Source organism: Chiloscyllium plagiosum, chromosome 4 (assembly GCF_004010195.1).
Source record: "Chiloscyllium plagiosum isolate BGI_BamShark_2017 chromosome 4, ASM401019v2, whole genome shotgun sequence".
Taxonomy (NCBI): domain Eukaryota; kingdom Metazoa; phylum Chordata; class Chondrichthyes; order Orectolobiformes; family Hemiscylliidae; genus Chiloscyllium; species Chiloscyllium plagiosum.
Window position 1 is genome coordinate 130,054,916 of NC_057713.1, and position 25,713 is coordinate 130,080,628.

At 40.1% G+C, this 25,713-nt stretch overlaps 1 protein-coding gene across 4 annotated transcripts in view; it reads right to left on the reverse strand.

Moving 5' to 3' along the window:
* Positions 1–4,980: 4,980 nt before the first annotated feature.
* sulf1 (sulfatase 1) overlaps positions 4,981–25,713 on the reverse strand; it is a 308,830-nt gene continuing 288,097 nt past the window's right edge. The window contains exons 19-23 of one of the 4 annotated variants that reach the window (XM_043689229.1): positions 23,248–23,390; positions 20,562–20,685; positions 17,462–17,495; positions 15,526–15,579; positions 4,981–5,112 (exon numbers count right to left, since the gene is read on the reverse strand). In XM_043689229.1, coding sequence (XP_043545164.1) covers positions 5,079–5,112; positions 15,526–15,579; positions 17,462–17,495; positions 20,562–20,685; positions 23,248–23,390 — 389 coding nt within the window. In that variant the 3' untranslated portion in view covers positions 4,981–5,078. The remainder of the gene's footprint in view (positions 5,113–15,525; positions 15,580–17,461; positions 17,496–20,561; positions 20,686–23,247; positions 23,391–25,713) is intronic. The other 3 variants (XM_043689230.1, XM_043689233.1, XM_043689232.1) reach the window with 3 other exon arrangements.

Here is a 25,713-nt window from a genome sequence, read left to right on the forward strand (position 1 = left end):
GCAATTTAACATGGCTAATTCACTTAACCTGCACATTTATGGACTGTGGGAGGAAACCGGAGCACCCGGAGGAAACCCACGCAGACACGGGGAGAATGTGCAAACTCCACACAGTCAGTCGCCTGAGGCGGGAATTGAACTCGGGGTCTCTGGCGCTGTGAGGCAGCAGTGCTAACCATTGTGCCACCGTGTCTTTCTTTGACAGACTCATCCTGTTCATAATGGTTCAGGAAAGCTGTTCCGCCAGTTTCTTTTTGTTCTTGACATTGCTGATACAATGAAGGATGACCCAGTGCCCGACCAATCGAAGCTGGTAATTTCAAACAAAACAGAAATTGCTGGAGAAACTCAGCAGGTCTGGTAGTATCTGTGGAGAGAGAAACAGTTGACGTTTTGAGTCCAGTGAGTCTTCTTTATGTTCTGATGGATCTATGAGGAGTTGTGAGTCATCAGCGGCAGTTAATCGTATTCAGCTCCATTCTGGAATGTCATGGCTGGGATTCCTGATGGACATTGCTCATAGGTTCAGAAGTAGAAGCGTGACCAAGGGCCAATTTATCCTTCCAAGCTCTGCAAATGATGAGGTTCATGACTGCATCTCACATCAGCTGACCCAATTGCAACCTGAGCTAACGTCTGAAGTCACTGCCTCCTGAAGTGAACGTGCAAAGACTACAAATCCTCCCACTCCCTGTCTCACGGAATGATCATCAAGGCAATCGTGAGAGCTGATTGTCTATCTGCAGTTGAGGGTTTGCCTTTGAGATGGATCTGAACAGTGGCAACACTACAAAAGTACTTATGGACTGTACAGCATTTTGAGAGATCCCAAGGCCATGAAACGTACTGTATTAACTAAAGGTAAATTGTTGAGGAAGCTTGCTGTGAGCTCCTAAACATATAATGGTGACCCTTCTATTCATCCACTGTGACACAGGCTGGCGGGAGCATGGGGTTGAGGAGAGAGGTACTGATGTTGGAATGGAATCTTCCTCTGCCCCCTCTGCAGAACTGAAGGGGGAGTGGCAGAAGGCTGGCAGCCAGGATCATGCAGCTGGAAATGAACTAAGTTAAAAATCCCACAACACCAGGTTATAGTCCAACAGTTTTAATTGGAAGCACTAGCTTTCGGAGCGCCGCTCCTTCAGGTAGTTGTGGAGGACACAACTGTAAGACACAGAATTTATTGCAAAAGTTTACGGTGTGACGTAAATGAAATTATACATTGAAAAAAAATTTGATTGTTTGTTAAGTCTCTCATCTGTTAGAATGACCATGTTAGTTTCACTTCTTTCATATGTAAATCACAACTTTTTAAAAAAGTTTCATTCTCAGGTTAACGTTAACAATGTAAACTGAGAATGTGACTTTTAAAAAAAGTTTTGTGAGTTACATATGAAAGAAGTGAAACTAACATGGTCATTCTAACAGATGAGAGACTTAAACAATCAAGGTATTTTTCACTGTATAATTTCACGCTGTAAACTTTTGCTTTAAATTCTGTGTCTTACAATTGTGTACTCCACAACCACCTGATGAAAGAGCAGCGCACCAAAAGCTGGTGCTTCCAAATAAACCTGTTGGACTATAATCTGGTGTTGTGGGATTTTTTAACTTTGTACACCCCAGTCCAACACCGGCATCGCCAAATTATAAATGAACAAAGTGGTGTACAGGGAAATGCTTTTCCATGAACTTGGCAATCGTCTGTTAAGCTGTGATTAAAAAAAGAAAGCAGTGATCATGCTCTCTGAGAGTATAAGAACCTCTGGCTTGTCTATAGCTGGGGTTCTGCAGTGTTACTGATCAGGAATCCCAACACTGCAGCTCACTGAAGCAGTTTCATTCTGTTGTGCACTTACCTGGATGACCATGGAGAAGCACAGCTGTAAGCTTAGGAGCTGTGTGCTAGTCAGAAAGAAGGAATGCATTTTTTAAAATGCCTCTTAATTGCATTTTTAGTTACATTGGTTGTTTGCGAGCTGGACTTACAGAACTCAGAACTCACATCAGGGAAAACCAGCACGGGGATGTATACTAGGAGAAAGTGAGGACTGCAGATGCTGGTGACCAGCGTTGAGAGTGTGGTGCTGGAAAAGCACAGCAGGTGAGGCAGCATCCGAGGGGCGGAAGAATTTACATTTCAGGCATAAGCCCCTAATTTGATGTGTACTGATTGGAAGCAGGGCCAGGTGTATCTCATTGTCCATGAGATCCCTGATTGGGATTGTTAAGCTGGGCCAATAAGGGAGCCCTGGCTGACAGAGAGAACAGGGGATTCAGAAGGTCTTCAGCTGGCTGGTCAGTGTACAAGTAAATAAAGGGTAATTTGGTGACGGGTTACCTGCCTCTGTGCAGTTATTTTAGGACGAGATTGGGATCCCATTTCTAAGTGTCAATTTCTAGGATCTCCCCTCCCATCTCACAGGATCTGAAACTGCTGTGGAAAATTCCACTCTCAGTTTTTAATCTTACTTGAATTATTTCTTCCCTTTACCTCCACAAACTTGTATCAACAAATACAGATTGAAGAAGCTGGGAGTAACAGCAGCAGTGATCTGAATAAGAGCCACAAGTCCTGTAAAATATGTGTATCTTCCAACTCAAACATCTGCAGTCCTCGCTTTCTCCCATCTCCCAACTTATGTCTTCAACAGTTGGAAGAGAAGGTTTGGGCTAATAAATATGAGGAGTTTCTTACACAAAAAGACCAAATCTTTAACTCATTGCAGGGTATGATAACCACACATAGACTGTTATGAACATTCCTATGTTTTTAATTCAGTTTTGACTCTGGCACCTTTTGCACTCTGCATTTCTAATGATAATTATGTCCTCACAGAAGGATTAAGCATTGTGGTTTAATCACTGCAAGTTTATCCAGAAATAAGCAACATGTAATTGCCAGTAAATAGTGTGGCCAATGTTGATTACAGACAAAAAAAAACACACTGATACAAATTTTTACCCTTTGAACAAAATATCATGAACTGCACTTAGTCCGGTATCTTTCACCTATCCATGTGTACATTGGCTAAGAAGTGTATGATGTTGACAATGCATAATCCAAACAAAATCTGTGACCACTGTAAAACTGACACAGATTACACAAACCTTCATGCAAATAAATCTAGGGGTTATGCTAAAAAGGCTTTTAAACTATAAACAGATTTATCAAAACAGTGACACATCAAGTAAATTGTAAGTACTTTTACCTAAGTTTTACTCATAATGGGGCACCATATTCATGAAAAAGTGCTTGCAAACATAATGTGAAATCTCATTAGAAGTGCATCTTATTAACAGATGCACTCAATGTTGTCAAGATAGAAGTGACAGATGATTCTTATCCCTAAACCACAAAGAAAATTTGCAAACCATTTTCAGAAGTACAGTGTCCCTTTAAACATCATGTCCCATCACGTGTGCACTGTGACAGGAAATGGGAAAAAGTAACGAAATGAAAGAAAATACAGCACTTTGACATTACCTTGTTCCTTCATTAAAAAGAGATTCAAAACAGGCAAAGGTTAAAAGAAAGCAATGGCAAAAACAAAATGACAATCCGAAAATATTTTAGAAAAAAAAGCTGATAACTGACAGCACATTACAGTGTGAAGAACACAGAATTAAATTTCCTTTACACATTACGGCTAAAATGATCAGCCCGATAAAAAACTTACTGAGCCAATGCTCTGCACCGTTAATACATCCACACTTGGCAGCCAAAGTCTGCAAATATTTTGTGAAGAATAATGAAAGTGCAAAAATACTTTGTAAGAAGAAAACACTGCTGTACTTATACATTGTTTGTGATGGTGAATTAGTGTCTACAATGAGGGCTTTTTGGAATGGATAGCTCACAATCATGAGACCTTCTAAGTCTGGCCAAACCAGTGACATTTTTACAGGCTTGGAGAATTTCTTGCCGCACATTGGGACATTTTGATCCCAGTTACATAACACTGAACATTTAAATACATATTTATATAAAGAGCTGAAAAAGAGTTCAATTATAAGAGGAATATAACTTATTCCCTCATTCCGGACAACGCTGCTAACATAAAATTGTGATATTTCTGCCAATGGTTGGTCTGTCGTGAAATGTATCTCTGATGGAAATGGAATGTGCTTTGTTTGGACCTCACAGTATAAATGGATTTTGTACAAAAAAAATCAAACTGTTATTAATAACTGTCCAAATAAATAATGAATGGGTTGTGAGTTAATGAATGGATGGTGGGGGAAAGGCACTGCCTTCTGTACTGACATTCCTTAGGATTCCTTCTCCACTGTTTGGGGGCTCTTCCTGAAGTTGGCCACTTGCTGATCTCTCATTGCTGCTGACACTGGCTTCATCAGGAATTGTGAAAGCATTATGATAAAACTGACCAACAGAACCAGCAGGAAGATAGATTTGATCTTCAAATATGTCCAGCTTCTCATCCTGTACTTCATTCTGATTGCTGGGTGATGGAAGCACGTCACTTGGTGGCAGGACAAAGCTGTGCCTGGTCTCAATCTCTGTCAGGCCATTTCCGCTGACACCCAGCTCATTTTCCAGCTCCACCCATTCTTTTATCAGTTCTTGTGTCTGATTATGTCTCCACCGTTCAGAATTTGAAAAATGCTTATCTGGTATGTGATTGTAATTTATCACTTTCTCCTTTGCGCTGTTGCCACTTGTAATGCTTGAGGTTGAACTCATTGAGTTTATAAGTACGTCAGGTTGTTCTTCTTTAACCTCCCATAACGTCAGGCCACCCTCTGGCTCAGTAAAGAATACATTTTCCAAAACAGGTGATGCAGTAGATGCCATGTCCAGTGCTGTGGTGTCAATGGTCATTAAATCAAGAGTCCCGCCCTTAGTCAATGCAATGGGCTCAGAAGTTTTAATGTGTCCAGAAAAAGTCTTCAACAGTGCAAATGTTCTATCTACATCCTTCCAGTAATTAGTCCAGTCTCCAAAGCTAAGGCTATAATTAGGCCTGTGTTCAAACAAGCTTTCATCCACACTGTACAAATTTTCAAGTCCTTCCCAGCTGATATATTCTGTGAAGTTTGGCAGTTTGATTGGATTAGCCTTCCCATCCATCCCATAGCTGTCCTCTGCTGACAGAAACAAAGATTCAGAGTTGATTATTTTCACAGATAGGGCATTGCCCATAGCTGATGTACAGCTTTTACAGGCAGGCATGCACCTGCTGCAATAACAACTTGCTACTTACAGCCAAACTAAAGGTAAAACATCCCACAGCACAAAGAACAGATTGAGAAAGTGCACATTGCCATTTTACCAGATGCAACAGGGAAATGAAGAATTCTTAGAAGCAGAAATAATAATAGACCACAAGCAAAAGCTCATAGCGATGTAGAAATTCCTTAGAGGGCGTTTCTGTGTAGCCATTTATATTTTGCATGCTGTAAACACAGTGTAAGTTAAAAGTTAATTTTCATCTTATTAAATACTGCCGTTAATAATCCCCTAAATTTATTCAAATAGTATTTAGAAAGCAAAAGGTTTGACAATGTTATTAGTTCTAGATAACAAAGGGAGTATGCGGGGAGAGAGACAATGGAAAGTGTCAGGTACTTAAGAAAATAAAAGGCAGGAAGTGAATGAGTCCCCTAAAGCATCCATTCTTCAAACTGTATTCTGTTGAAAATATGGAAAATGATAGTTCATTCGGGGTGTGCAGACTGTCCCAAGCCAATGGCACCAAACGTAGTTCAGTTGGAAGTTGGACTCAACTTCAACTATTGCCTTTTATCCAGATATGGGAAGGATGTGAAGGCTTTAGATGAGATGCAGAAGAGATTCATAAGATTGACTGTTCTCATAGAATTATAGAATTTTACAGTATAGAAAGAGGCCATTCAGCCCATCGTGTCTCTACCAGCTCTTGGACGAGCTACCCAGCCCTATGTCCTTAATCCTCTAAATTCATTATTTTCCAATATATCCAGCTCTCTTTTGAAACCTTCATGACTTTCCCAGGTGGCACATTCCAAATCGTAACAACCCTCTGAGTAAAGAAGTTCTCCACATCTCACTCCCAGCTCTCTTGCTGACGATCTTAAAATTGTGACCCCTCATTACTGACATACCAACTAGTGGAAACAGAATCTCCTTCTTAACTCTTATTCAGAATTTTTAACACCTCAGTAAGGTCACCTCTTAATCTTCTCTGCTTCAAGGAGAATAAACCCAATCTCTAACCTTGCCTTGCATCTAAAATCCCTCATTCCCGGTGTGGGCAGCACGGTGGCACAGTGGGCGGCACGGTGGCACAGTGGTTAGCACTGCTGCCTCACAGCGTCAGAGACCCGGGTTCAATTCCCGCCTCAGGCGACTGACTGTGTGGAGTTTGCACGTTCTCCCCGTGTCTGCGTGGGTTTCCTCCGGATGCTCCGGTTTCCTCCCACAGTCCAAAGATGTGTAGGTCAGGTGAATTGGCCATGCTAAATTGCCCGTAGTGTTAGGTAAGGGGTATGCTTCGGCGGGGCGGTGTGCACTTGTTGGGCCGAAGGGCCTGTTTCCACGCTGTAATGTAATGTAATCTAATCTAATCTCTGCACTCTCTCCAGGGTTTTAACATCCTTCTGTAAATAAGGTGTCCATTACTCCAAATGAGATCTAACCAATGATTTGTAGAGGGTCAGCATCACTTCCTTGCTTTTATACTCTATCTCTCTATTTATAAACCCAAGGATTCTATAACAACTGTTTCACCTTGCCTGGTCACCCTCTGAGAATCATGTACATGAACCCCAAAGTCCCTCTGCTCCTGTATCTCCCTCAGTGTTTAGATTAGATTACCCACAGTGGGGAAACAGGCCCTTCGGCCCAACAAGTCCACACCGACCCTCTGAAGAGAAACCCACCCCCCTGCATTTACCCCTGACTAATTCACCTAACACTACGGGCAATTTAGCATGGTCAATTCACCTAACCTGCACATCTTTAGACTGTGGGAGGAAACCGGAGCACCCAGAGGAAACCCACGCAGACACAGGGAGAATGTGCAAACTTCACACAGACAGTTACCCGAGGCGGGACTTGAACCCGGGTCCCTGGCACTGTGAGGCAGCAGTGCTAACCACTGAGCCACCGTGCTGCCCCATTGATCATGTGTTGTACCATTGAGCCTGTATTATCTCTCCAGATTTCTTCTGCCAACACACATTACTTCCAATTTCTCTGCATTGATATCCATCTGCCAGGTGTCTGCCCATTTGGCCAACTTGCCAATGCCCCTCTGAAGTTACTCAGCGCCATCCTCACAATTCACTCTTCCCCCAGCTTGGTGTCATTTTCCTTAGAGAAAATAAGGTTATGAGGAGATTTGATACAGTTTGCTTAAAACCATCAGGGGCATGGACAGAACAGGTCAGGAGAAACTATTCCCAGTAGTATAAGGATCAACACAAGACAAAACAGATTTGATATAATTCCAAGAAACAACAGCAATAAGAGGAAAAACTTTATCATGCATCATGTGATTAATGTTCGGAATGGACTGCCTGAGGGTTTGGTGAAAGCAGATCCAACTGCTGCATTCAGGATAGATTGGTTTGTTATTTGAAAAGAAACAATATGCAGGGCTATGGGGAGAAGGCAAGGGAATAACAGCAGGTGAATTGCTCATTGCTAGCACAGATTTGACAGGCTGAATGGCCTACTTGTGTGCTGTGACTATTGTTTGATTTGGTGATATAAAATCTCTCACACGCACATAAACACACACATCTGGAAATCCTTGCAGTTGAAATCTGCAGGAAAGTCAAATTGGATTCAATATGTTAACTATGTTTCTCTCTCTCTCCACAGATGCTGTCAGACTTGCTGAGTTTCTCCAGCTTTTTCTGAATTTGTTTTAGATTTCAGGCATCTGCAGAATTGTGCCTTTACTTGCTTTCCTGTAATTTATATCTGGTAGAGAGATTTCACCATCAAAATTTAGTGTCTGGCTCAAAAATATTTATACAATGATAAAATAATCTCAAAATTGATATTGGCTACTTACTGACAGATGGTCACCAACATTTAATTTCAATATAACCACACTAAGAGGTCAGAGCCATTTGCTAAAGCACAGAAAGCAGTTTAGACCTTGAGTCCCCAAATAAAGACAAGAACTATTTTGTGAGTCATACGATCACTACAGTGACCTGGAGAGCTTCTTACCTCGGGAATGGGGATTCCTTGATCAAAGGCAATCAGTGCCTGACTGAGCTCGCCATCATAAGCGACTCAGAGAGTCATTTAGTCATTACCGCACGGAAACAGACCCCCTCAGTCCAACATGTCCATGCTGAGCAAGTTCCCAAACTGAACTAGTCCCACATGCCTGCATTTGACCCATATCGCTCTAAACATTTCTCATTCATGTATCTATCCAAATATCTTTTCAGTTTTGTAACTACTGCATCTACCACTTCCTCTAGCAATTGATTTCACATGTGAACCACCCTCTGTGTGAAAAATTGCCCCTCCGATCCCTTCCAAATCTTTCTCCTCTCACCTTAAACCTGTGCCCTTTGATTTGAACTCTCCTACCCCAGGGAAAAGGCCTTTTGCTATTCACCTTATCTATGCCCCTCATGATTTTATAAACTTCTGTAAGATCACCCTTCAGCCTCTGACGCTCCAGGGAAAACAGCCCCAGCCTGTTCAGCTTCTTCTTGGAATCCAATGCTCTAGTCTCAGTAACGTCCTTGAAAATCTTTTCTGCACCATTTCCAATTTAATACCATATTTCCTCTAGCAGGTAACCAAAACTATGCATAGTACTTCAAAAGTGGCCTCACCAATGTCCTGTCCAGCCACAACATGACGTCCTAACTCCTATACTCAATACTCTATCCAATGAAGGCAAGCATACCGAATACCTTCTTCACCACCACTTCCAAGGAACTATCTACCTGAACCCTTAGGTCTCACTCCCTTGTCCTTACTTCAGAACTAGGTAAAAACAATGACTGCAGATGCTGGAAACCAGATTCTGGATTAGAGTGGTGCTGGAAAAGCACAGCAGTTCAGGCAGCATCCGAAGAGAAGGAAAATCGACATTTCGGGCAAAAGTCCTTCTTCAGAACTCCCTGCCCCTCCACCCCTCCGCCCACCAACTCTTCCACCAACAGCCTCCCTTCTCAATGTCGACTTTCAATCGCAGTTGTGAAGTGAAATCAGCAGAATCAGCTGGACACCCTGGATTATTCAGTAAAATACTAGGGAGAGGCAATAAATGCTGATCCAGCAAACAACACATACATCCCACAAAGTGAACAAAAAAAAATCAGAATTTGATTCGCAACAAAAGAACACAGAACTGACAAACTTGACTGAAATCAGAAGGCATGCTGGGATGCTTACCAAGCTTTAATGTTGATTAAAGGTGCCGGTGTTGGACTGGGGTGGATAAAGTCTGAAGTCACATGACACCAGGTTATAGTCCAATAGGTTTATTTGAAATCTCTCTGCCTATTAATTCTATTCCTTTGCACTTCCCTCAATTTCACCTGACAAAGGAGCAGTGCTCCAGAAGCTTGTGATTTCAAATAAACCTGTTGGACTATAACCTGGTGTTGCGTGACGTCTTACAAGCTCCAATGTTACCACAGATATCATCAATGCTTCAGACTGTTGAAGGCTAACTGCTAAGTTCAAGAGACTTACATGGACAGAAAGACAAGATTATTAATGAAGATAAGTCATTACGATGATAGCTGGTTTTTTAAGCCATTAAAAAGAGTAAGGGGTGAAATATATGTGAGCTATCTTGCTGCATCAACAGGCGATGTGGACTTGTTGGGCCGAAGGGCTTGTTTCCACACTGTAGGGGAATCTAATCTGAGATGTAAAACAGCCATTTTGCAATCATTAGGAGACAGAATCAGAAGCAGTTCAAAGAGGATGTCCACAAATTAACCACTCAGTCCCCGGAAACAGAAGATTTATCATTTTGAGTTTCAAATCGCACTGTTGGACAAGCTTGAAGGCATCTCTATCGATAAGACTGTCTTAATGCCAATAAAGTCAATCATTAAGAAAAATGTTTCTGCCTTGAACAATTCTTGCTTCCCATACCAACAAGAGTGAGAATAAAACTCCACTCACTGTTTCCAGTGGGAATGAAAATTGGAAGGTTTCTGTAACAGGTAGCTGTCCCACATCTGGTTCTGATGAAAGATCATTGACCTGAAAAGATAATTGTCTTTCTCTCCACAGATGCGTATTTCTAACAATTTTTGTTTGTTGTTTTTGTTCTAGCTGACCCACATTGCTACTTTCATATCTGTCACCAAGTTGAAGTAGAACAGAGTTTCTATGTTATATTGTAAAGAAATCGCTTTATGATTTTATTACACATTCACATTTTAAATACATTGACTTTACTTGTGTTTGTCTGGTATAAGCAAAGCAGTAATAACATCATATTCATGAATAACAGAATTCCTACAGTATGGAAACAGGCCAAGGAGACAGCAGCTTTCCTAGCTCACACAGTGCTGCTGTGGGCCACTCTATTATGAAAGGGCTCTAATGCCAGAGGTCTAAGCTACTTGCTTATATCAGGCCAGAGGCCCATTTCAACACAAACATCCTGGTCAAAAGATGCAAATAGAAGCCAATAGAACTGGTCAGACTCTGCTCCAAGCACCTGTCAATCATTTCCACTGGCAGCAAGGTGGAAGATACTATCAAAGGGTCAGATTTGTATTCTGGCTTCCCAGTGAGGTACTCTGCATAAAGTAATCTTGGTGCGTGCCGGCTTTATTTCCCCCTTACCAGCCTCCATGATTACTAACCACAACCTCATCTCCCAATGCCCCAGTTATTATGGTTACTGTGGTGGTCTGCCTGCTTAGACATTCATCTGTGGAAATGTATGACATTGTCTGCCTGATATCTCTGTAAGAGCCCTCCAAACTTAACAAGGGCAAGGTCTTAAAATTTTAGGAGTTCTGAGGATGGGTTACCGGACCCGAAACGTTAACTCTGATTTCTCTTCACAGATGCTGCCAGACCTGCTGAGCTTTTCCAACAACTTCTGTTTTTGTTTCTGATTTACAGCATCCACAATTCGTTCAGTTTTTCCTTAAAATCCTAAGGTTCACCTCACCTGGTCCAGGAAACTAACCAGCAGTTGCATTCCCCCAATCAGCCAGAAAATTGAAAATGAAAATTTTGGGAAATTTTTAAAGCTGTATTTTAAGCTGTTTTGAAAATGTCATATGCAGTAAATAAATGATGACATAAAAACAAGCTAAGAAAACTGTATTATAGGGAAAAACATGGAAATACAATAAATCTTATGAATCTATAATGAACGGCATGGCCTGTGAGAGTTAGGGAAAATGATTAAAGCTGAAAATCAAAAGCAAATCCAAACAAAATCAACACAGAGCAAGCAGAAAAGGTGGCTACTCATCCACCCCCCACAACCCCTCCATCCCCTTCCCTAACCTCCCAGTCTTGGTTTGGACAATCAGGTGTCTGGATAGGTTTCTTCTTGTGAACATAAGGCAATGAAAAATGACAAATGGTTAGAAGTTGCGGGGGGGGGGACACCAAAGCAGGATTGCAGCAACAACACGATTAGCTTACACGCTAAAAAGAAAGTTTTATTAGTGAAGTGGGTGACGAACTCTGAGAGAAAGTGAACAAATCGGTCAGTAGGAATAAGCAGTATTTTACAAACATAATGAGGTGCAGTTCACTAGCATGAGCTGATTTATCCTCTTTATAAATACACGGTCCCATAAAAGACACTATGCCCTGTACATCAGCTATGCAAGCTAATTCATTGATGTGGAGTTGATATTACCTTTATTGTATACCCTTTGTCAGGAACAAGAACCTAATTGGGAGATACATCTAAGGGCAAACCTTCAAAATAAGGATCAGGTTTGTGCAGTTTTTTTAATACTTTGCCTCCTTTAAGTGATTCCCTGTAGAAGTAGAGCAGGGAATGGTCAGAGTACGTTTGATGTTCATTTACTCTTGGAATATAGGAAACACAACAGCCAATTCGAATATAGCCAAGTTCTCATAAACATCAATGGAGTAAATGGTTGGCTTGTGCTTTAGTGAGAGCAGCAGTGAAAGCTTTGTGGTTCATTATTTTAATAGGATCATAGAATCGTATGGATCTCATCTGAAATACAGCACTGCCACCAATGCACCATTCAATTCTGAACTGAAATGTCAGCCTCAGAATCTGTACTTAAGTCTTTGGAGTGGGGCAAAACCTTGTGACTCAAATGAATGACTGCTAACATTTGGGCACTGCTGACAAAGACTCCTGCCCCCTAGATAGTGAGTTTTGAGATCAGGGAAACTCAGATGGGTGACTGAGGAAGGAGGTATTAGGTGATGGGGCAAGGCAGGAGAGTTGTCAGCAAAGAAAAGGACATGATTGGATAAAGGGTGAAAGAGGGGTCGGACCTTGCAACAATTACAATCACCAGGGAGAGGAAAATTCTTAGAACTAAAAGCTGTCCTAATGAAATTCATTTTGAGTCTTAAAAGAAGTGGCTACTGAGATAGTGGATGCATTGGTTTTAATCTTCCAAAATTCTGACAGATGGTAAACTGAAAACGTGAGTCTCAATGGAATGAGGCAGAGTCAAAATGGTTTTGTGAAAGGGAGATCATGTTTAACTAATTTGAGATAGTTGAGGAAACTAGAAGCAACATGGATAAAGGGGAACTTGTGCATGTGGTGAATTGAAATTTGCAAAAGGCTTTTAACAAGATAAAACATTACTTGACAAAATTAAAGCTCATGGATTAATGGGTAATATATTGGCATGAATAGAGGATTGGTTAGCTAATGGGAAAGAAAGAAGAGGCATAACTGGTTTATTTTTGGGTTTGTATGATTAAGGGGATTTATTAGATTAGATTTATTAGATTACTTACAGTGTGGAAACAGGCCCTTCGGCCCAACAAGTCCACACCGACCCGCCGAAGCGTAACCCACCCATACCCCTACATTTACCCCTTTACCTAACACTACGGGCAATTTAGCATGGCCAATTCACCTGACTTGCACATCTTTGGACTGTGGGAGGAAACCGGAGCCCCTGGAGGAAACCCACGCAGACACGGGGAGAACGTGCAAACTCCACACAGTCAGTCGCCTGAGGCGGGAATTGAACCCGGGTCTCTAGCGCTGCGAGGCAGCAGTGCTAACCACTGTGCCACCGTGCCGCCCACGGAGTTCCAGAGGAATCAGTTCAGTTGCCTCACTTATTCAAAGTCTAACTTTGTGACTTGGATGAAGGGACTATGGTTGCTACATATGCTGATGATACAATGATAGATAATAGTGTAAAGTGGGAAAAGGGCATAAGGAATCTGCAAAAGGATAGGAATAGGTTAAGTGAGTGGCCAAAACATCTGGCAGATGGAACATAATTTGGGAAACTATGAACTTATCAACTTCAGCAGGAAAATTAAAACTACAGCATATTATTTAAATGGAGAGAGATACTCTGAGGTACAAATGGATCTGAATGCCCTGATACATAAACCATCAAAGGTTAGTTTGCGTGTCCAGCAAGTGATTAGTAAGGCAAATAAAATGCTATCATTTATTGCAAGGAGAACAGAATATAACAGTATGAATACTTTGCTATAGTTAAAAAAAGGGGTATTGGTGAGACCCACATTTAGATTATTGTGAACAATCTTCATCTCCTTATTTAAGAAAGGACATAATTGCATTAGTAGCAGTTCAGAGAAGGTTCATTCAACTGACTCCTGGGATGAAGAGGTGATCTTATGCGGAAAGGTTGCTTAGGTGGACCTGTAACCATTGAAGTTTAGAAGAATGAGAGATTAACTCTTGAAACAGATAAGGACCTGAAGGGACTTGACAGGATCCAAGCTGAAAAAGTATTTCCATTTGTAAGGGTGTCGAGAACCAGGGGAGACAGTTTAAAAATAAGAGGCCTCTCATTTATGATGGAGATTGGCATAAAAGCTTTCTTCCAGAGACCTTGTGGAGGCAGGGTCATTGAATACTTTAAGGGCAGATTTAGGTAGATTCTTGGCTAACAAGGGAGTCAAAGGTATCAGGGGCATCAGGAAAGGGGTTGAGACTATCACCTTACTCCTCTGAATCTTCAGTTTACATAAGGAATCACATGTGTCTGGTCTGCCAAAACCTCAATAGGACAAGCACAGCCATGGCAACACTTGTGATTCCTTCTTACTGGGATGGGTAATAATCCCCAACTGACCTACAGAATGTGCTGTTCCCGCCCAAGGACTTGCAATATGTAAATTTGGTAAACCTGCCAACATCGGTGAGGTTGCTTCTGGTTTTAGTAGAACCTAAAGTGCCAGCATTTCATTTAATAATTTTACACTTGTGCAGGTAATTCTAGTTATTTCTGTTTTGGATCACTCTGTGTGACATACTCTTTCCCTTATCAAAGATGTCTATCTATCAATCGTTTGTCATTCTTATTCTGTAAATGGCATCTGGGGCTTCTAGTCAATGGCCTTTAGTGATGCAGAATTGTTGCTTTTTGAAGATGGAGCTTAGTCGCCATTTATTACACCACTTTGTTAGTAGATATAAGACCGTAAGAAACAGGAACAGGAGTAGGTAAAAACAAGGACTGCAGATGCTGGAAATCAGAGTCTAGATTAGAGTAGTGCTGGAAAAGCACAGCAGGTCAGGCAGCATCCGAGGAGCAGGAAAATCGATGTTTCGGGCAAAAGCCCTTCATCTAGGAACAGGAGTAGGCCATTCGGTCCCTCGAGCGTGCTCCACCATTCAATAGGATCATGGCCGATCCGACATTCCTCACATCCACTTTCCTGCCCTTTCTCCGTAACCCTTTGATTCCGTGACTGATCAAGAATCTAACTCAGCCTTCAAAACAAAGGAGGGTCAGATACTGAACTGGCGGGCCTGTCACTACTGCTGTTCCTCCAGATAATAACCTCCTTGTCCTTTCTCCCGTCAGTAAGCAAACCTGACACCAGATGATACCACAGCGATCTTGAAAATAGAAAGAGGCAGTTCTGGCTTCAGAATTGAAAGAATCATTGAATTAAGCATAAAGCAAGAAAAAAGAGAAACCCTCATTTGTCTGAGAATGAGAAAGGACCTGTTGAAAGAGACAAGATGTGGCAGAACCTTTTATTTGTCGCAACAACAATGTACACCCTGAAACGACACTAATGTGCTTTAACAAAGATGCCACTGCCCATGCAATATAATGTCAAAAGTATTCAATTCCTTGCAATCCCGACTGTCAAATTATAGCTATGGCGACTTCTGTGCAATTATCCCTTTTTCCAATAAAACCATGATAATAAATACTTTGCGGCCACAACATATTTAATGATGAGTTAAGATAAAAGAGTCAGGACCACAAAACTGAAGAAACAGGGGTGCATGGAAATCAAAAACTTAAGAGTTAAGTTTTAACTGACATGTCAACAGTGATATCTTCCCTATTTGAAGAATGAATACTAATAAATCGCTTTTAGTCACTCACAAGGACTTGAAGCTAGGCTTCCTCAACTTTGGCCACTTTCGATGCTGCTGTTCCCTGGCAACCAGGTAGCAGGAACAAAAAGAGGCAAATATCAATCAGTTAGATTTTAAAGATAAGATTAAATTAGGTACATACATCATTTTGAGTTTATGTAAATATCCTGATTTATTTTAGATTGTTTTCAGTAGAAAGTGTTTTAAATAGAAAACCTGTAATTGAACTCTTTATTTTTAGGATGGGATGATTTAACAAGCATATAAAATCATTACTTTTCTCTTGCCATCTATTTGAAAAGTCTTAAATTCAGAGCACATATTTCCCTTAATTCTCAATCTTTGTAGGCAATACACTGAAAAGTCTCCCAGTCTCTGGAAGCACTTCTATCACTTCAAGATCTTTCTGCACTTCATTCCATTTTGTTACTGGGAGATCAGATGATGTCTTCTCCCCAGGTCTATACCATGTTTTTATGACGCTAGTTCCCAGAGTTGTTGGGGAATGGCCCTGTGTGATTTGTGCCAAATAATTGTGCTGTCTCTCGTGAAACTGCATGGAACAGTTTCATGAACTGTTCTGTCAAGCTGTGGAACTTATTGAGCTTATACTAGATGCAAACTCACACTATTCATCAGTGAAAGTTCATATTTTTCAGACATTTAGTAAATTCATTTTCTAAGATATCCTTCAAGATGTGAAAGACAATGTGAAGCTTGCAAATTATAATTAGACAAAAGGTTACCAAAATAAGAGAATCAAGAAAGTGGATTACATGAGAAAAATTATTAAAAACTTCTAGCATTAATGATTCAATGTTTTTACAAATAGAATTATTTCAAGGTGTTTCCTGAACCCACTTTACATAAGCACAAGTACTGTTAAAAAATTCCAACTGGTCTGGATATTACTGTAATGGTGCACAAATTGTACTCAAAATTGCTCTAGTTTTCTGAAATTATTATTGCATTACTTGTATACTCATAAACACAAAATCTTTTGTGAACCAGTACAATTGGGCAGCACTTCAGAAAGTAATCGTATTTTATTCTTTTTGCATTAAGGAAATCACCTGATACTTTAAATGTATTAAACTGGTGCAATTTTATGAATACCATTGAAAATATGTTCATCCAAACAATTAAATATTGTTTACCAGTTGTAACTTTTTTTAAAGTGACTGAAAAAGACTATAAAAGATGTATATAAAGCTATTTACTTGTTACATTGGTGTACTATATTCAATTCCTTCATAATTTATTTGATATATTTAACACTTTAAAAAATTATCCAGTGTGTGTTACACCTCAAACTGCTTGATTTTAAGAGACTCATGTAAGGTCTGTACACTGGGCAATGAGAAGAAGCACTGCCATAATAATTAAGTCAATCAATCTGATTGATATTGTGCGTTGGCAAGCCTCCCAATTCCACACTTCTTATGTCAGTGCAAAAGATTGCAGAAACTGGATACTCATAATTTCGACTTGAACTTTGTTGATCTTTTTAGGAGAACTGCCAATGAAAACTAGCAGGAACTATACCTCGTGGATGTTCAGTTTTTCAGTTATTACAATGTTGGTTAATGCGTGTGATCTGATTTAGTATGTGAATATTCATGTGTGCTTTCAAATGTGCATTTGCACAACAGTTTTGGGGAATCAAATGATCTTCAGTTTGAAATCATTCCCATCTTCATGGAATAGTATATCTGAACTGGATTGCAACAAAAGTAAAATATTACATTCCCTGTGGTACCCAAAAAGCAGAGTTAAGTCAAACAGATGATCTGAAATGAGATTCAGCCGTTATTTGTTAAAGGATGAGTTGACATGCACCAAGGAATGCTGAGTGCACAAAATCTAATGCAAAAGCTTCAATGGGCCAGCTCATGCAATCGGTTGGAAAGAAAGCTGATTAAGAGAATAAAAAGTATGGATACCTGTGCTGATCAAAGCTTCCTCCATCTTTATTTCCTGATTAGGAAAATACAAGAGTAATTTTTGTTAATATTTTTAGAATGGTAAATCATTCACAAATGTATTTTTCCATGCACTACCTGAAGAATAATGTGATATGGTTAAAATAGAAGAGGAGAAAGTAACTTTTGACACAAGAATTAACCAAGCCAACATGGCTGGGACACCTAGAATAATATAGGAAAAAAAACTGTTTTACATCATTGAAAGCTTGTTAAATTAGGAAGGTAAGCTTCTGTAGACACTTTATTAGACAATGGAAATGTTTAAAAGACTACAGGGATAGATTTTGAACTTGTGTGCAAGTGTAAAATGAATGATAGCAAATTGGCAACCTGTTATGTTTTATTTTCTTTGATGCCAACAGGTTAGAAATTGGGGGAGGTATAACATGGTCTGATGATTATTTTGTTGTCTATCTATACTTCCTTCTAAATTCAAAATGATTCCTTATGACACTCGTACCTGTGTTTTCAATATTAGCTTCTCTACAAACTTAATGCTGTTTTTAATATTACATTAACTTTAGATTTCACTACTGTCACTTCAGAAGCTTGCAAATACTTGACAACTAAATTCAGCTGTGTGGCTTTGTGCAAGTAACATTTTTGTTCTCAATTTCCAGAAAGCAAGGATTATCCACATCTCATCTAAAGGCAGGGAATTAACCCACCTAGCTATTACATGCTGAAGTATTTCCTGCTACAGTATGTATTTCCTCCCAAAGGAAAGTGGTTCCCCTGGGTCAACCTGCTCAATTGTTCTGTCTAACTATGCCATTGTTTCATCAAAGAAAACATACAGGGAAAAGGTCTGTTCAGGTTAAGTATAGCTGCAGCCTATGTGTGGATGACTAACAATTTTTTTTAGATTAGATTCCCTACAGTGCAGAAACAGGCCCTTTGGCCCAACAAGTCCACACCGACCCTCTGAAGAGTAACCCACCCAGACCCATTTCCCTACTAATGCACCTATCACTATGGGTAATTTAGCATGGCCAATTCACCTGGACCTGCGCATCTTTGGATTGTGGGAGGAGACTGGAGCACCCGGAGGAAACCCACGCAGACACAGGGAGAATGTGCAAACTCCACACTGACAGTTGCCTGAGGCTGGAATTGAACCCAGGTCCCTGGCGCTGCGAGGCAGGAGTGCTAACCACTGAGCCACTGTGCAGCCCCCCCACCCCCCTCTGTTGATGCCCCCCCCCCCCTTTAAAGAGGATAGTTGATTTATTGGGCAGAGTAGAGCCTATTTAACTCAGAATTCCTGACAGTATGGTGACAAATATTGAATTTGAGTCATCAAGTGTGCATATTGGGAAATCTTCTAGATTAATGCATCACAAGTCTGTTCTAAAATCAGTAATCAATACAAAGATTGGTTGTAAACGGTTACTTTCTTGGGTCACGTCAACCTTCTTAATGGTTTAAAAAAGTCTTCAAAATCAGTTTTAAACCTAAAGTAAACAATCATTCAGAACCTCTCTGAAATGTACAGATGAGTCACAAAGTGAAAGAAAAGTATGTGAATTAGGATACAATTGGGTTACATAGAAACAAGTAAAATCAAATTAAAATTAAAATTGATAACCTTACGAAAACAAAATGGGAGTGGAAGGCTTCAACCGCTTCAAGTGAAGAAACACAGAAATGGAATGATAATCATCATTTTCTTTTGTATAAATGCATTTTATCTTTGTGGTTTTGTAGCTTAAGGCTAATATTAGAGATTTTCTAGACATTTAAATAGCTTTATTGTAGCAGTACAATTTTTTAAAAAAACTTGCATCTATTTAGTAGCATTCACTTAAAAAGGCAGAGCAATATAGATAATTAAATACTTTTTTTCTGAAGTGCAGGGATTGTTGTCTGAAAGATAAAACGTAGCAGTCAATCTCTGATAGAAATAACTCCACAGCAGCCAGATAATTAAGAATGTTGAGCAGGACACCAAAAGAATTCTCCAAGTTTTCTTCAACTAATGACATCTGATCTCGCAAGACAGCAAGATGAATCTCACTTTAACACTTCATCCACAGCTCAAGGCTCCTCCCTGCCTTAGATAATGTGAAGCAGGAGTTCAGGCCCACAGCCATGTTATATGAACAGGAGTGCTGTCAACAGCACTTGAAATTGCACTGTGCAATATTAATGTGCTCTTTCAGTGCCATTTTAATACTGGCTTGTTCCATTCAAATATATTATTCACGCCATTGACAATCAAAAATGAACCTATTTCAAGTAAGTGTGTTTGTACCCAGGTAAGACAGGTGAAAGAATTTTCTATGAACCCATTAGGCATTTGATTGCTAACGTAGTGTAATTTCAAGATTCTGCCTATTGTTTTAATTTAGTGGTGCGCCAGATAAACATTTAAACAGCAAATTCTGCATTTGCTGACAGTCTAAAGATGAAAAATAAATGATTTGTCAAAAAGGTAAAGATAAAATCAAAATTTGTGCTAATTTTAATTTCTTAACTGGAATTTTTAGAGAAGTTATATATAATGTTTCTATAGTCATTAGCTCTCTACCTACTAACTCAGCTTTTGATAATAATCAATGTTAAAATGCTATTGAATAAGTCAGAAATTGGATTGCTTTGGAAAATGAAAGCCAAAATGCACATTTTCATGACAGACAGAAAATCAATTGACTTAATATCCTGAATAAACTTGATGGGCTGCCCTATCGAAAGCCGCATGCTAACAAATTCTATACTGGACTCTCAGTATTGGAACAACTTGATGAAAATGTAAATTTTACAAAACCTTTCAGTAGTGTTGTAAAAATTCTATCCATTTTAAACAACTGTGATCTAAATATGCTGTTTCTCATGAAGATTTTATCTGACAAAATGTGAAGGGATGTGGCCACATATGATTCACTAATACAAGAATACTATTCCAAGCAAGCAACACAAACCAAATGTTTTCTTTGACAACTGTTAACAACAATAGCAGAAATTCAATTTTCTGTCATAATTTTTCTACAACTAAATGAGGTTTCCTAATGCCGAGAGTTCAGGATAATCGCTGTATATTTTCACGTCTGAAAATTACCTGATTCCACACCCTTGGCCCGTGGAGTGCATTGCCTGTGTCCTTGGCAACTTCTCAGCTCCATTAACTGAATGTGCAACTGATTAAGAACTTCTCGTTCTACCATGTGTACTGTATTCGTCAGCTGAAATCACAAAATCAAAACAGATCAGCCTTCTGTGTTTATGGGGAGGCTTTTGGATGATGCACTTTTCAATAACATTGTGATATATACTATGACAGAAGCAAGAACTGATCTGTTGAGTTTAGATAGCAGGGTACTTGTTTGGTGATAACATTCAGAGTACAAGTAAGGCTGAATGTAGTCTGCAGCAGAAGGTAAAAGGCACATTGCAGTGTCACAGGGCCAACATTTATTGTCCATACGGCAATGAAGAGTCAGCCATGTTACCATTGGTCTGGAATCATATGTAGCAGAGACACTTACTTCCCAAAAAAGGAACTGACAAACAAGATGTGTGTTTCCCCAACAACCAATTCATTATTAGATAGCTAATTTCAGATTTTTATTTAAACTCAAACATCATCATCATCTGGCATATGACCCCAGGTGCTAGGCATTAGCTGGGTCTCTAGATTAATAGCACAGTGTTTATCCCACTACGCCATTACCTGCTCACGTTTCAGTGACAGTGACATGTGCCGCTGATGAAGGGTCTGGGTGGGGGCAGCTGCAAAGCCCAGTGCAAAAAGGGAGACTGTACCGGGAGTAGGGGGATAAGGGGAACCCTGCACAGGGGGCTGGGGGAGTGGGGTGAATGGGAACAGAGCTCTGTACTGGGTGCTGGGGGAGTCCTGGAGTGGGAATGAGAGGAGCTAACTCATCAGCTACCTTCACTCTTGCAGGATTTTGGTGAGGTGAAATCAGATGTGTGCTAATCAGACTAGGTTAACGCAGGTCTGAAACTAGTGTATTAATTTGGATAGTCATGTGCCTTTTGGAGAGGTACTTCCTTTATGTCTGGTCCTGGTACACTTTATGGAAGGTAAATTGCCCTCTGGGGAAGTTAAGGGATGCTTTTGGAGGGATTGAGTACCTTTTGGAATTGTTACAAGTATACATGGATATGCATGAGAGATGAATAAACTCAGTGGGACATCAAAGTGTGAATGGGACCTGTCAAGACTGTCAAGGGATTTAAAACTCCAGTCTTTTTAATCTTTCAAACAAAGTTTGGAAAGATAAATAAATGATTTCCCTCCATTTCATTTCATCTGTTGTCATGGGTCTAAGGATTTCCATTACTTCATTAATGCTACATATCTGATTTCCCAAGGATCCATTGTCACAATGGGGGGGCCTCCATTTCGCATTTCTTTTTCCCGGTACAACTAGTTATGGGATTTGGGACAATGAATTCCAATGCTTATTGTTTATTTTTATAAAATTTTATTGAAGAGAATAAAATTGAAATGATGAATAGCAGTGTTTTTCTCAGGATCGAGAAAAGTGCAATGCACTTATTTTATCTTATGAAATTTTATTTTCTAACCTGTAACATAGGCCCCGAGGTTTACCCATGGTATAAACATGAGTTGGCCTGTAAAATAGATGTTTATTTATATATAAACAATGTGTAGGGCTTGAGAAAAGGCAGGAGATTAACCATAAATTACAATGCTTAGACAGCTAGTACAGAAAGTAAGGGCAGAATGGTCTCCTTGTGCACTGCAATAATTCTACAATTCTGATTCTGTAAGAGATAGGGTAAAGGGGGGTGGGTTGGGGCCATGGATTGGCATAGGTGCTACAAAGGGCCAGTGGTGAGGGCCATGCATATTTTTAAAGTGAGAGGAGAAAGATTTAAAAGGACGTGATGTGCAACTCCTTTCCACAGAAAGTGGTTTGTGTGTGGAATGAGTGTCCAGAGGCAGTGGTGGATGCGGGCACAGTTATAACATTTAAAAGGCTGTTAGATAAGTACATGAATAAGAAGTGTTTGGGGCAATATGGGTCAAGTGCAGGCAGGTGGGATGAGTTAAATTTGGGATTATGGTCGGTATGGACTGGTTGGACCGAAGGGTCAGTTTCAGTGCAACACGACTCTTTGGGAAAAAGGGCATCATTTTGTGTGTCACATTTTGTTAAATCCTTCTCAAATATCTGTAGATAACCCCTGACATTTTCCAGAATAATACCTGATGTCCAAGCGTTAAATTATGGGTGGGTAATTATATGAGCTAGGGTTGTGTTCTCTGGAATTCAGAAGATTACCACAGGTACCCAGGAACAGGAGCAGGCCATTCAGCCCCTCAAGCCAATTAGCCATTCAATGAGATCAAGAGGCAGAGAGAGGATGGATTGACTGAAACTGTTCCTGCTGGTTAGGGAATTGAGGATGGAGTAGCAGAGTATAAAAACTGGAGTCAGATCTTTTTAGGAGTGAAATAAGTAAACATTCAGCATACAAAGGATGCTGTAAGTTTGGAATGTGCAAATATTACATGGTTTAGACAACTTGCACATCTTTTTGGTATATTAAATACCTGACCTGGAACCTAAGACTGGTCAGTGGTCAGGCATATGGTGGTTGGTAATTCTGACGCATCTCACTTCTAGAAGTACGATAGCCCCATCACACCATAACAGTTTCAAACATAAATCGAAGAAATAGCCTTGCCAGTTTTGTTGTCTCATAATTATTGCAATTTTTGATTCCATTGGACAAAAAAAAACCCTCCTTACTTGATATGGATCACTGTTCATGTCAAAATACTCAAGGAAACCTGTAGCAAATTCGCAGAAGAGGATGTTGTGAGTCTCATTGATGGTTCGCAAACACCAATAAGTGTTATTGTTAGAACTTGTACAAGCACAGAAGGATCCTACTGTAATGAAAGGGAAAAGCCTTTTTTCAGGTTAAACAAGAAAACAGCAACGATTATGGTAAAATCCATCATATGGCGGGATCATGAAATAGATAGTTGTGGATTTGCTGCCTCATAATCTTATAATCTTTCATGATGTCCCTTTCCATTGAGGGCAGAGCAATATAATGGGTACATTGCCCACTACAAGGTACACATCCACCAATGTTAGATGTTATCCCCAATATAAACTCCCAATGAGAAAATTCCTGTTGTATAGATATCCTTTGCGTTCAGAATCACTCCATCAGGATCTTTTAAAAGTCAAACATGCATAAACAGTCATGAGTCACACAATTGCATTTTATTCACAACTTATTTAAGCGCAGGAAAGTGAGATTGATGAGGTAATCAATCTGGACTGTATTGATGGAGCCATTAAGATTTAACGATAAGTTGAATTGAAAAGAATTTCTCTTCATTGGTTTGCAAAACCAATTTTTGCTTATTTATAAACATAAAGATGCCTTGCTGTGACAGACCTGAAAACCCGGCCATAGATGATCAGAGCAATGTGTGATCCAAAACAACTCATAGTATTTGTATAGCAGAGAGGGTGCACTGATACAACTGGACAGCCCAATAGTGTTACATTGCACATAATGCAGAGTAAATGCTGGCAACAAGCCACAACACATCATTAACATTGGAAGTAACAGCTAAGCCTGCCTAAAGACTGCCTCTGGGACACCCAGAGGTTTCATTTGATAAACTTTTACTGTTAACTGCCCACCCAGCCTTTCTTCTCTAACACTATTATTGAAGAAATAATAAGTAAAAGACAAAAATATTGTTTCTGTACCCCAGTGGTCATGCAGGTTGATAACATCACGGTCAACAATAAAAAACAAAGAACTGCGGGTGCTGTAAATCTAAAACAAAACCAGAAATTGCTGGAGAAACTCAACAGATCGAGCAGCAAGTGTGGAGATAGAAACTGAGTTAAAGTTAACAGATTTCAGATTCTGTTCAGAAAAACAATATTTTGGGCTTTATAAATAGAATGCAAAAGAGAGATTTATTGTGCAACATAATTATTAGGGCAGTGAGTTTTGGGGAGGTCTACAATAGAGAAAAAAAAATTAAGACCACAGATATTGTCCAGTGTGGATTTAGGAGGGTGGCCCAGGGATGGATATTGTAATTCGAGAGAAAGGAGCATGAAAACAGAAGTAGACTGAACAGTCCCCTCAAGCCTGGTCCAACAGTCCATTAGATCATGGTTGATCTATATGTCACATCCATGGTAGCATAATCTTAGAATGAGGACCAGACCTTTAGGAGAGATGTTAGGAAGCACTGCTATTGACAAAAGGGGATAGAGTTTTGGAATTCTTTTTCACAAATGGCAATGGATGCTGGATTGGTTGATAGTTTTAAATCCAAGATACATTTTTGCTAAGCAAAGGGACTAAGGGATATGGGCCAAAGGCAGGTAAATGGCGTTAGGCCACAGATCAGCCAAAATCTCATTGGATGGTGGAATAGACTCGAAGGGCTGAATGGCCTACTGCTACTCCTATGTTCCATGTATCCTGGTAGTCTGTCTAAATATAACCTACAATGTGATAGCTTTAAGTTATTGTTGTTTCAAAATGCAATTTAAGGGAGAGGAACAGTCACTGCTTACCTACTGACTGCTTATATGTGCTGTTTAACCATATAGACATTGACAGACTGTGGCGTTGTTGCCCAATCCAAGTCACTCAGTGATTGAGGAACCTGGCATTGGAAAGGGGGTGGTGTTGAAGGCCAGCCCCTGCCACTCACCTATCCTCACCCCATAACATCCCTCCCACCAACATTCACCTGTGACCTAGGATGCAGTAATGACTCCAACATTTGTGTAAGCCAATGGGCATCACACAGGTCCCTTCCATGTTGGCTGTCAATGCATCTCCATTTAAATAGCCAAACTAAGCGATCAGTAGAGAAGTATTTGCTTCTATGGGAACTTGCCCATTTCACGCCCTCTGTTCGCTGCTGCATTAATAACATAGTATGATGCCCTTAAATTGGTATTAAGAAGCACCTCAAGAGATGGCAAGAAAGTAAGGGCAACCACCTATATGCCCACCTACAGATTTAATCAGGACAGGGGTGGGAAGGCAGCACATTCACTGATGCTCCCCTACTTCCATCTGATTAACTGCCCTGGTCCACCAACCCTGAGCAAGGCAATAAATTATCTCAAATTCCCACTCAGGAGGGAATGTGTTGAGGATCCAGTCCAAGATTTACCTCCTAGAAAACCCTAGTGACAAACACAAAATAAAGCCCCTGC